The sequence below is a fragment of the Bos indicus x Bos taurus genome, chromosome 16, assembly GCF_003369695.1.
Source record: "Bos indicus x Bos taurus breed Angus x Brahman F1 hybrid chromosome 16, Bos_hybrid_MaternalHap_v2.0, whole genome shotgun sequence".
Taxonomy (NCBI): Eukaryota; Metazoa; Chordata; class Mammalia; order Artiodactyla; family Bovidae; genus Bos; species Bos indicus x Bos taurus.
Genome location: NC_040091.1, coordinates 31,640,189 through 31,653,593, shown reverse-complemented (window position 1 = coordinate 31,653,593; position 13,405 = coordinate 31,640,189). Strand labels below are relative to the sequence as shown.

The following is a 13,405-nucleotide window of genomic DNA, read 5'->3' as shown; positions in this document are numbered from 1 at the left end:
TAGCTTTATTTTCAGCTGTGCTAGGTCTTCGTTGTTGCATGTGGGTTTTCTCTAGTTGGAGTGAGCGGGAGCTACTCTCTAGTTGTGGAGCGTTGGCTCTACAGTTGTGGCATACACGACTAGTTGCCCCATGTCAGGTGAAATCTTCCTGGACCAGGGATCGAACCCATGTCCCCTGCATTGGGAGGTGGACGCTCAACCACTGGGCCACCAGGAAAGCCCTAGAAATGCCCATGATTTTAGACATAAACATTGAAAAGTTGTTCTAGGCAATGGAGATAATATGGACAAATGAAACACTTCCCATCCTCAAGAGCTTACAGTTTGGTTAGGGGAAACAAGTAGGATCACTGTAAATCAACGTGAGGGGCTGTGTGTGTGTGTTAGTTGCTCAGTTGACTGAGTCTGACTTAGTCCGACTCTGCGACCTCACAGACTGTAGCCCACCAGGCTTCTCTGTCCATGGAATTCTCCAATTCCAGGAGAATTCTCCAGGCAATAATACTGGAGTGGATTGCCATTCCCTTCTCCAGAGGAACCTCCCAACCCAGGGACTGAACACTGGTCTCCTGCATTGCAGGCAGGTTCTTTACTGTTTGAGCTACAGGGAAGTCCTTGTGAGGGTCTACAGATAACACCTCAGAAGAAGGGGTTAACACCTCAGAAGGGGATAGCCTCAGGGAGCACATGACCTTCAAGGAGGTCACTGACAACAAACATGTGTCTGTGGGAGGGTGAATGTTAGAGCTGAGAGAGGAGAGAAAGGCATTCCAGAAAAAGGAAACTGTAAGCAGCACAGGAAAAGGTATGGTGAGTAGTGAGCATGAAGACTAAAGCTGGGGTTTCCCACATTTATTTCAAAGGCCTTCATCACCTGTATGAAGAGGGTCTTGAAAAAACAAATAACTAGACCATAATGATCATGAAATTTAAATATACGTGAGTGCTAATCATTTGTTGCTGTTCAGTCATTAAGTCACAACTAACTCTTGTGAATCTACTGAACTGTAGCCCACCAGGTTCCTCTGTCCAAGGGATTTTCCAGGCAAGAATACTGGAGTGGGTTGCCATTTCCTTCTCCAGGGGATCTTCCCAACCCAGGGACTGAATCCACATCTCCTGCTTTGGCAGGTGGATTCTTTACCACTGAGCCACCAGGTAAGTCTGTGCTAATGATTATCCTACTTTTTGGCATTAAGAAATTATTGTTCATGATTATATTCATTTTATATAAATATCTATCTTCTGAGCCATTTTGTGAGGATTCAATTGTTTGTAGTCAAAGAGAATGCTGATTGGAGCACCACAGGAATATCTTCTACAGAAAAAATACTTATTTTAATAAAGAATATTAGTTTTCTTTAGGGTTTACTGAGGGATTATAGAACCAGAATAAAAAATATAAAAACTCAGCTAATCAAACCATTAAATACCTTATATTTTGAAGGCCTCTTAATATTTACAGTTAAGTTTATAAATGATTTTTACATAAAATTAAGTCATTTAAATTAATATACACATGCATTAAAGGGGCTTTCCTCCTGGCTCAGACAGTAAAGGATCCGCCTTCAACGTGGGACCCAGGGTTGGATCCCTGGAGAAGGAAATGGCAACCCACTCCAGTATTCTTGGCTGGAAAATCTCATGGACAGAGGAGCCTGGCGGGTTATAGTCCATGGGGGTCGCAAACGGTCAAACGACTGAAGCGGCTTAGCACGCACATGGACTAAAAAACCATCTAAAACTAGTTTTAAAAACATATATATATTCGCTCGAACCACACCATTAGGCATATTATTCAAAAATCATTTTTAAAAGAAAATATTCTAGTGAACTTTTCCTTAAAATGAGACAAACATTTAACATATTACAGCTTCCAATTTTCAGAAAAGCGAGATGTAAAACTTTCCCTCGGTAATTTAGCTGGACATCTTGTCAAATTTCACAAGTAGGAACATCTTCATGTACCTAACAGTGGGCACAATACAGGCACGTCTTTGTTGCTATGAGAACCTCTATTTTGTATGAGAAATCGCAGCCTTGACGACGCAATGTTTGCGCCGATTTTACAACATGTTTTTCTACAGCGGTTCAGCTCCACCAGTAACACTCTAATGGCTCTCTGGTTTCCTCCCCGCCAGCCCAGTTTTCCGTCCCAGCTCCAGCGCTCGCCCGCCTTGCAGTCCCGGTCTCTGGGAGCGGGCGGCGAGCACTGGACTGGTGAAAACGTGGGCCGGAGGTGGGGCAGATGGGAAGGGGAGGCGGCGGCACTGCGGGTTGCTTCTGTTACCCCTCCGGAGTCGAGCTCTCCACCAGCTCTCCAGCTGCGTTTTAAAATCTGCAGTAAAAAAAGGCGAGCAGCGCCACATGCTACAAACTGGAGGGAACGAGGAGAGCACTGTGTCCCCAAATGGGTCAGAAACATGGGAAAGGAGGGGTTCAGAACTTTATTATTAAATACTTCCTCTATGCCAGAAAAATCAGGGTTCAGGGCTTGGTACTGGGCAGAATAGGCTGAAGCCACCGACGCGGCTAAAGGGGTCGCGGGCACAGATCCGGGCTTCCGAGCGCCACAGGGTCCTAGCGGGAGCGGGGGCCGCGCGCGCTCGGAGCGTTCCTTCCCCCGACTCCCGACCCAGGGTCTCCTTCCCTCGGGATTCTGAGCCGCCCATCCTCCAGGGCCGACTCGCCGCGGAGCTGGAGGGGGTCAGGACGCCGTGACCTAGCTTAGCGACAGGCCTCTCCCCGGCGACGGCGCCGCAACAAGATGGCGGACGACAGAGACAGGGACGGCACAGGTAAGAGGCACCGCGAAGCGCAGCCCTCGCCGCCCACCGCGACCCCGGGCCGCACCGGGGAGCTAGGGACAGAGTGGGACCCCTTACCTCTGGAGCCCCACCCTCAGGGAGAAGGCTGACACGGCCAGGCCCCGCCGCCCGCCCTGCAGCGGAGGCCCCCTCCCCCGTTCCTGCCTCCCTCGCCCCGCCTCCCGGGCCCTCATCCCGCCCCCCGCCATCGTCCCGCCTTCGGAGCCCCGAGCCTCGCTTCCAGCGCGGGCTGCGGTCGAGGCGCCGGCCTGAAGCCCCATAATGGCGTCCTTGTTCACGGTCTCGAGGACACCGCCTCCAAGCCCTAGCTTGGGCTCTCGTTGCCGCAGGGGCCACGCCGGCAGCTGCTCGGGCTCTAGGCCCCCGCGGCGGCCTGGGTGAGGACGGATCAGGCTGCGGGCGTCTGCCGTGCTCCTCCCCGGCTGCGCTGAAACTCCGCAAACGGCTGGCGTTTGCGGCCACCATTTTGCCTTCGTAGCGGGGACGTGGGAGGACGGCTTCGAGGTCACCGCGACTGCGTCCGCGCCGCGCCTCCAGGAGCCGAAGTGCGCGCGCCACCCGCCTGGTGTCTTGTTTTAAGCGAAAAACAAGACAAAACACAAAAAACTTTAATAAAGATGAAAGAGCAAACTCCAGAGGGAACGCGTAGAGCTCGGTGCGCAGGCCTGTTCTCTGCGGCGGCACCAGACGGCCCAGCGCGATCGCGGTGGCAGAGGCGGGACTGGGCCTCCGGTCGCTGGGTGGGAGGCATTGATATGTCTTCATCATTAGGGAAAAGAAAACCCGCTTATCCATGTTTATTTGTAAGACTGTTAACGTTGTTTTAATTCAGCAGTTTGATTAAAAGGTTGATGCTTTTTTTTTTAAACCATCCTCCGTTAGTTACTCAAAAATAAGTCTATTTCAGTAATTGGTGAACTCGTCGCTAAAATGTCAAGCCATTGAAACGGTAGAGGTAAAATAATACCCCACCTTTGTTCTTTTTTGAGTGCTTGAAACATCAGCATATCATTCTCAGCATGGAACAAAGATGTAATTAAGTGATATTTACAAGTGTAGAAGCCAGCGGTGAGGTAGTCAGTCACTTGTCATGGTGATCACAGAGAAACACATGGCACTGTGCCAAACAGCGACGTAGTGATAGCAATAATACGATTTGGTTTTTTTTTATGATTACGTTAGTCTGAAAAGCCAGACATTTTATAGATGTTACCTTCCTAAGATGTCCTTATAATTTTATTGTGCTGTTTTAAAAGTATAAGGTACGTCCTAAGAAAATTACTTTTTTAATATTAGTTTTAAAACTTTCCCCAGAGGGACTTCCCTGGTTGTCCAGCGGTTACATATACGCCTGCCAGTGCAGGGGACACAGGTTCCATCCCCCTCGGGGAAAGATTGCACATGCTAGGGAGCAGCTAAGCCCCACAACTACTGAGCCGGGGCTCTCCAACAAAAAAAGCCTGGGCAATGAGAAGCTCCTGCGCCCCAATGAAAAGTAGCCCCCGCTGGCAGCAACTAGAGAAGACCCAGTGCAGCTAAAAAAAAACTTCCCCAGAAAGACTTACCTTTATTTATTAAAATTCTTATTTACAAAAAAAAAAGACTTTCAGGAGATAAGTTAATCATGGATTTTAAAAAAGATTTGATTAGGTCAGCCTGAGGAAAAGACACACTGGATTATGCTGCAAATACAGTTTGTTTTTCTTCATTAAAAAAATAGATTGAAAGGTTTTTTGATTTTTCAGTTTTCGAAGATACTTTCCTGTTTATAATAAACTATATCAGAGAAGAAACAATTCTATCTATAGCCATAGAGGTAATGACTGTTAAAATCAGACTGGGTGTCATTCATTCAGTTGACATGTGTTTAATGCCTACCATATGGAAGGCATTCTGATTAGGTTAGAACTTTGGAGGGTATTTTTTTCTCCCAAAGAAGGTGAGCTATATAAGGGAGATAAGACATTCACAAAAGGGAGAGAGCAGTCAGCTGGACTGGTATGAGCAGCCCATGTGCCAGCTGCTTGCCAGGTATGTTGTATCCCCTCCTGATGTGGGCAGCAGCCTGGTATAACTGGCAGCTTGTAAGAAAGGAAGGAACGCAGTCCTTGCCCCTGACTTACTGAATTAGACTCAGCATTTATGCATTCCTGCTCATTCCACATGCACATTAAAGTTTGAGAAGCACTGTTACACGGTACATCTCAGTTACTCTTTACAACGGTCCTATGAGTTAATTGTAATTGCAGCTTGAAGGGCATGATGAAATAGAAGTATGTTGTCTCGAGAATGAAATAAAGGTATGTTGTCATAAGGATAAACTAGAGACTCATTTGCTGATAACCATCTTTGAATACACATATTTCACTCATATATTTGATTCTCTGCTCTGAAGTTTCAGAAATTACGCCTGATCAATTAATCTGAATAGGCTAGGCTTTGAGGATTCACTCAAGCTAACTAAACTCATAAAGAGTGATGTACAAACCTGAATAAAGATTTATTAATTTAAATTGGGGTATGTTGATACATCGGTCAGGAAGCTGACCTCTGCAATGTCGTACACTGTTTTATGTGTATTAAGCTTTTGTAGAGGGTAGATTTATATTTCTAAAGTTGCTTGATGAACATGGAATCAAGCAAAAGAAAAGGATAGTTTTGAAGGCTATATCCATTACCTTATAAGCTCAAAGAGGGTGGGGATCATTTCTTTATACTCAGTGTCTTGCAGAGTATATAGCACATGGTAGGAATTCAATAAATATTGTCACATTCAGATAATTTAAAAGTGTTTGTTTTAATCAAAGCGTTATTTACTGTTTCCCCAAAGATCTACACCTAAAAGCATATACAATTATTGTTAGAGACTTTTTCCCTCTTCCTTTCAAGTAAACTATATGCTTTTATTTCATCTGGCTCAACATTTTTTTTGAGAGCCAAAAAAATTCATTGGCATGTCTTTTTTTTTTATTACTTTTTTTTTGGCATGTCTTTAAAAAAATAACAACACATATATATTTTAAGTTGTTCAGTTTTAATCTTGAATTTGTTTTAAGTTCTAAAGGATTAAGTTTCTGTGTAGTGATCATATCCAGCTCTTCTTCAACATTTAGGGATTAATCTTGATACAAATAGTGAGAATATTGGTAAATAGTAACTAAACCTATGATGGGCTCTGTTTATAAAAATTTTCTGTAAGATTATGTACATTGAAACCATGCTTAATTTGTAACATTTTTGCACTTTATACATAGTATAATTTATCTTTTTTCCTAGATTAAAAAATGTAACATATATTAGCTAAAGAATTTGAAATTCTAGAATCAAGTTGATTTTTTTTTAAAAGTACTTAATTTTATTTGTTTTACTAAAAGGAGAATGCTTGGAATGGGATAGGAAAAATTAGTTTTGAAGTTCTGTTATTTCTGTGTAAGTTTCCTCAGCCAGAGCATTATTTATTTATTTTTTTCTTTTCCTCTGTTTTGTTTAAAATGAGGAATCAATGTAGTTGTTGATTCTTTGGATCTTTTAATCTTATTTTAATGTTTCTATCTCTTAGAAACTTTTATATAGGACTGGAAGAATCTTCTATTTGTGATTAAAATCATGTCTAGGAAACAGACTGTTTAGGAATAGCATTCTAATTTTTGGCAGGCCATTGAGCTTTGGAAGGCATGTCAGTTTTTTTTTTTTTTTTTTAAATAAGACTCAGGTACTCAAAGTTCTTTCTAGGATTTATTATTTTTGTTTGTATTAAAGCATTCTTTTCACTTTGCATGCTTTGATAATATTGCTTGGTAAAGTACTTCCAATTGAGGAATCCACTCCTAGACGGAAGAAGTTTTATAATTTTGTTTTGTGTTTGTTTCCCTGTATTGTGCCATTCCTCTCGAAACCCAACATTTGGAAATCTAAAGTAAAAAACTGAGATTACAGGTTAATACTACTTTTTGAAAAGTGAACTGTTGATAGTACAGAGTGTATTACAAGATAGTAGAAAACGTGAGCACCGAAGTAAGATCTGAATTTAAATCATAGTTTCCTCAAGCTGTATCTGATCTAGCCAAAATACTGAATCTAGGGATCTTCAGGTTCCTCAAAGGTAAACTGGAAATAGTTATATTTCATAATCTGTTGTAATGTGGACAGTATCTTCTTGGTCATTCATTACCCACCACAATGCCTGCATTAAAGGAATGCTGAATAAATCAGAAGAAAAGTGGTTAGTACATTTTAGGGAATTAGTGGCTGTTTAGTAGATTCCGTATGTATCACATAAAATCTAAGTGTTCAGTTCAGATCAGTCGGTCAGTCGTGTCCAGTTCTTTGTGACCTCATGGACTGCACCATGCCAGGCTTCCCTGTCCCATTACCAACTCCCAGAGCCTACTCAAACTCATGTCCATTGAGTTGGTGATGCCATCCAACCATCTCATCCTCTGTCATCCTGTTCTCCCCCTGCCCTCAATCTTTGCCGGCATCAGGGTCTTTTCCAATGAGTCAGTTCTTTGTAGCAGGTGGCCAAAGTATTGGAGTTTCAGCTTCTGCATCAGTCCTTCCAATGAATATTCAGGACTGATTTCCTTTAGTATTGACTGATTTGATTTCCTTTCAGTCCAAGGGACTCTCAAGAGTCTTCTCCAACACCACAGTTCAAAAGCATCAATTCTTGGGTGCTCAGCTTTCTTTATAGTCCAGCTGTCACATCTATTCATGACTACTGGAAAAACTGTAGCTTTGAGTAGATGGATTTGTTGGCAAAGTAATGTCTCTGCTTTTTAATATGCTATCTAGGTTAGTCATAGCCTTTCTTCCGAAGAGCAAGTATCTTTTAATTTCATGGCTGCAGTCACAATCTGCAGTGATTTTGGAGCCCCCCAAAATAATAAAGACTGTCACTGTTTCCACTGTTTCCCCATCTATTTGCCATGAAGTGATGGGACCAGATGCCATGATCTTAGTTTTTTGAATGTTGAGTTTGAAGCCAGCTTTTTCACTTTCCTCTTTCACTTTCATCAGGAGGCTGTTTAGTTCTTCACTTTCTGCCACAAGGGTGGTGTCATCTGTATATCTGAAGTTACTGATATTTATCCCAGCAATCTTGATTCCAGCTTGTGCTTCATCCAGCCTGGCATTTTGTATGATCGTACTCTGCATATAAGTTAAATAAGCACGGTGATAATATACAGCCTTGACGTACTCCTTTTCCTATTTGGAACCAGTCTGTTGTTCCATGTCCAGTTCTAACTGTTGCTTCCTGACCTGAATACAGATTTCTCAAGAGGTAGGTTAGGTGGTCTGGTATTCCCATCTCTTTCAGAATTTTCCACAGTTTATTGTGATCCACACAGTCAAAGGCTTTGGCAGAGTCAATAAAGCAGAAATAGATGTTTTTCTGGGACTCTCTTGCCTTTTCAATGATCCAGTGGATGTTGGCAATTTGATCTCTGGTTCCTCTGCCTTTTCTAAATCCAGCTTGAACATCTGGAAATTCACAGTTCACGTATTGCTGAAGCCTGGCTTGGAGAATTTTGAGCATTACTTTACTAGCATGTGAGATGAGTGCAATTGTGCAGTAGTTTGAGCATTCTTTGGCATTGCCTTTCTTAGGGATTGGAATGAAAACTGACCTTTTTCAGTCCTGTGGCCACTGCTGAGTTTTCCAAATTTGCTTGCATATTGAGTGCAGCACTTTCACAGCATCATCTTTTAAGATTTGAAATAGCTCAACTGGAATTCTGTCACTTCCACTAGCTTTGTTCATAGTGATGCTTCCTAAGGTCCACTTTCCAGGATGTCTGGCTCTAGGTGAGTGATCACACCATTGTGATTATCTGGGTCGTGAAGATGTTTTTTGTACAGTTCTGTGTATTCTTGCCACCTCTTCTTAATATCTTTTCTTCTGTTAGGTCCATACCATTTCTGTCCTTTATCGAGCCCATCTTTGCATGAAATGTTCCCTTGGTATCTCTAATTTTCTTGAAGAGATCTCTAGTCCATTCTGTTGTTTTCCTCTATTTCTTCGAACTGATCACTGAGGAAGGCTTTCTTATCTCTTCTTGCTATTCTTTGGAACTCTGCATTCAAATGGGTATATCTTTCCCTTTCTCCTTTGCTTTTGACTAGCCTTATCAAGTCTTTATATATTTTTTTCAGACCCACTCCCATAATATACATCTTAAGTTAACAAGATTGGAATGAACAATAGAAAGATTTTACCAGACCCACTCCCATAATATAATTTTAAGATGACAGGGTTAGTCAAAAGGTTCTTGTTAAGGAGAAACATGTCCTCAAGCAAGATGCATTGTTATATTGACTAAGACAAAGCAATGTAGAAAAGAACGTTTGTCCTTTTCTCCTTGAGAGCCCCATACCTCTTTCTCCTTCTCAAGGGCTCCGGACCCCTTTCTCCTCAGGAACCCTGGACTTCTTATCAACCTACCTAGGAACTGACTCTCTCAATAAGAGTTATATCACTTACTGTTAATTCCCTGGGATTTAGAACAGTTGTAGGATGTATTGTAGTCACTCTGTAAATACTTGCTGAAGGAATGAATGAGTGTAAAGAAATAACTTATTTTTAAAATGTAGCAATAAATTTGGAGCTTAAGACCTGGGCTGGACACTGCTTTTTTTTTTTTTTGTCCATATTTCATTGGGCATGTCATTTAATTTCCTTAGACTTCAGTTTAAAGAGTTCTTGATCTCATCAGCACTTTGGAGTAGGCACTGGGCTAAATATTTTACATGAATTATGTTATTTAATTCTTCGAACAAACCTATGTGAGAGAGACCCCTTTTATCCCCTTTGTACAAATGAATAACAGGGGCTTGGATGGTAAAGCAGAATTCTAGTTTCAGCTCCAACACTAAGAGCTTGGAAGTCATCACCTCTGTTGCCGTAAACTGGAAGAAATACTTGGTAATTCTGGCAAATAGTTGAAGGCTATGTGGAAGCTGTGCTATTGAGAAACTTCTGGGAACCTACAGTCTTAGGAAATCCCTCATATTTTTTTGGGTTTTACTTCCAGGAACCCCACCAGGCTATCTGGTAAAGGGACAGGAAAGACTTCCTTATTGCTGTAGCAGGCAGAAGGGGAAAGTAACCGTTTTGAAATCTCCAGAACATTCTTCATAAAAAGATGTGCTTTCCAGGGGGAAAAGACATTACCAGAGCCTTGTCCTACCTATCTGTGTTTAGCCAGCCACAGTGCCCCATAGCCTTCTTATCTCATCTAAGAGGATGGGGAGAAGCTAAAAAACAGTTACAAGGGTCACATTCCAGAAACCCTGGTCTATTTATAAAAAACAAATTTAACCACTAGATTATAGATTGCTTTTCTTCACTCACACCTAATCACCACATAAACAGGACTCAGTGTAATACCAGTGTTTTACAACTGAAAAATGTAAATGCATGCTGTATCTAAGGCGGAATTCTGGCAGGAACCTGCCACTGGAGCTACAGGAAACAGGAAACAGCACACACACCCTCCTGTGTGCTCAGCGGCCTCAGGCATGTCGACTCTCTGTGACTGCAGGGACTGTAGCCCGCCAGGCTCCTCTGCCCATCGGGATTCTCCCAAGGATACTGGAATGGCTTGCCATGCCCTCCTCCAGGGGATCTTTGCGACCCAGAGATGGACCTGCGTCTCTTATGTCTCCTCCACTGGCAGGTGGGTTCTTTACCACTAGTGCCATCTGGGAAGCTAATCCTCATACTAATGACCTTCTATCTCAGTTCTTACTACCTGATGCATCAGGTGTGTTTTTTTAACAAGAAGTTACAAGGCATGCTAAAAGATAAGAGAAACAACCTGGAGAAAAAGGAAGTATCAGAACCAGACTCAGGTACATTGTACAAATTTTGGAATTATCAGATAAAGAATTTAATAACTATGACTAATATGTTAAGGGCTGCAATGGAAAAAGTAGACAACATGCAAGAACAGATGAGTATTTCAAGTGGAGAGATGAAAGCTCCAAGAAAGAAAAAGGAATATCAGAGACCAAATGTACTGTAATGGAAATGAAAGAATGCCTTTGATGTGCCCATCAGTAGACTTAATGTGACTGGGGAAAGAATCATTGAGCTCGAAGATGATGCCACTGGACACTTCCCAAACTGAAATGCAGAGAGAGAAAATGAAAAACCAAAGAAAAACCAGAACATCCAAGTACTAGGACAATTTTAAAGGGTCTAAAATACACATAATTGGAATTACCAGAAGAAAAGGAATCAAAGAATGAAGCACAAGAAATATTTAAAATAATAACAGCCAAGAGGAGAGATGTCCCTGGCAGTCCAGTGATTAAAACTCCACACTCCCAATATGAGGGGGCCCAGATTTGAGCCCTGGTCAGGGAACTAGATCCCACATACTACAACTAAGACTTAGTGCGACTAAATAAATGTAAATATTAAAAAAAAAAAATAACGGCCAAGAATTTCCAAAATTAATGACAGACACCAAACCAGATCCAGGAAGCTAACTGAACACCATCAGGAGAAATATCAAGAAGCTATGCCTAGGTATATTATATTTCAAACTGTAGAAAACCAAAGTTAACAAGAAAATCCTGAAAGAAGTCAGAAAAAAAGTGAGAAGCCTTACCTAGGCTTCTTGTCAGAAACCATGTAAAGCAGGAGAGAGTGGATTGGAGTAGTGTTGATAGACAGGTAAAGCAGTATGACCAAGGCCGGCCACTTAGCTAACTGCTGAAACAGACTCACGTTCAAGTCTGTCGGACTCCAAAGCCAATGCTCTTAGCCTCTATACCCCACATAGAGAAGTCAAGGGGAATTTTATTATAAAAGGAAGGAAAACTTGGCCCATGATCTCCTTATCTGGAGCAGTAGTCCCAAACTTTAATGAACTTCAGCCTCACCTGGAGGGCTAGTTAAACCACAAATTGCTAAGCACCATTCCCAGAGTTTCTGAACCCATAAGTCTGGGGCTGGTGGGCTGAGAGTGGGCTCTTGAGAATCTGCATTTCTAACAAAGTTACTGGAGGATGAGGATGCTATTAAAAACCATTGATCTAGAATCTAGGGTAAAGTTTCAATGTATTTGCTTCTAGGTTTTTTTCTAGACAGATTTGTATTTTGTTTTATTTTACGGATTTGAGATTACGTTGTATATAGTTTTATATCCAGCTTTTGTCCTTACTATTATAAGCATTTTGTCATGTCATCAGTATTTCTCAGCATTATTTTTAATAGCTGCATTTATTATATTTATGAATTATGTTTACCTAAGCTTTCCCTGACTATTGGATGTCTACATTGTTTCCAAATTTTCTGTGCTATAAATAATACTGCAGAATAATGCCACCACAGTAAATGGTCAATGAACGTCTTGTATCAAGAATCTTTTGATACAACATAGATCCCCACCGTTTATCCCCTTTGGAAAAATGACTTCATTCCTTCTCCTCTTTGTTCGTTCATACTAGTTATTTATGAGTTACAGAAGATAATCTCATTTCTAAATTCTATGAGTACTTATTGTGATCTTTTTTACTAATTACATTCTTTTCTTTTAAAAATGATTAATTAATCGAAGATACACAATTGCCAGTCAGAGCTTATGATTAGAATAAGATACATATTTGCTTATTGTTTGTCTATCCTGCTACAGTGGAAACTTCAGGAAGTCAGAAACTTTATTTCACTTACTATTCATTCCCTGGGATTTAGAACAGTTATAGGATTTATTGTAATCAGTCTGTACATCTTTGTTGAAGGAATAAATGAACCAAGGGTAATGAGTAGAGTAGTTTAGTTTCATCTTGCATGGTCTTTTCATGGGTAAATGTGTTTTTTGTTAACCTTCTAAAAATATTGAAAATAGTTCAGAGCTACCCTCGTTACATTTGCAGAAGCACTCAGATTGGAAATTACATTTTAAATCCAACTTCTTTGTTTAAAATGCTAGAATGGCACTTCTGCTTCAGCATGATGATAGAGTACACATGTTTATTTTTGCCCTTACTGAAATCCCACAGAATGACAGTAAAAGAATTAAAAAAAAAAAGGCATAGACTTACAAAGATAAAGAGAATAGGAGAGGAGATAATAGGGGTTTATAAAAAGACATTACTAGAGGAGATAATAATTTATTAAATGGATGAATGAGTGGCCACTAACTTAGCAGAACCAAAGAAAATAAACATAAGCCTGTGGAGGAGGGAGCCAAAAAGAAACAAACCAAGGGGAGCTGTGAAATCCTGGTAATTTTTAAAATTGGAGGCAGCAGCCATCTCTGATGGCCTGTGTGTGGAGTGAAACTAAATATGGAAGGTTTGGATGAAAGTCATAAGGCAGATGGTTGGATCTTTCATCCTTTGGAGTAACCAGGTGATAACTTCTGGAAATTTAAGTCAGAGAGATCCGGGATGCAGGGATGCCTGGTACAGTAGGGGGTGATGTGCCATTATTATCACCAACTTTGATATAGTAGCTGACGTTAACATTTGTATTCAGTTTAATAGTATCACATAGGTTAAATACTTCTGTTGTTGTTGTTCAGTTGCTAAGTTTTGTCTGACTCTTTGCAGCTCCATGGACTGCA

General features: G+C 41.2%; 1 protein-coding gene across 4 annotated transcripts in view; it reads left to right on the top strand.

Moving 5' to 3' along the window:
* Positions 1-1,855: 1,855 nt before the first annotated feature.
* The window catches only part of EFCAB2 (EF-hand calcium binding domain 2), a 111,600-nt gene continuing 100,050 nt past the window's right edge, over positions 1,856-13,405 (top strand). The window contains exons 1-2 of one of the 4 annotated variants that reach the window (XM_027564674.1): positions 1,856-2,239; positions 2,680-2,798. In XM_027564674.1, coding sequence (XP_027420475.1) covers positions 2,768-2,798 — 31 coding nt within the window. In that variant the 5' untranslated portion in view covers positions 1,856-2,239; positions 2,680-2,767. Of the gene's footprint in view, positions 2,240-2,264; positions 2,799-13,405 lie in introns of those variants that run through there. The other 3 variants (XM_027564675.1, XM_027564677.1, XM_027564673.1) reach the window with 3 other exon arrangements.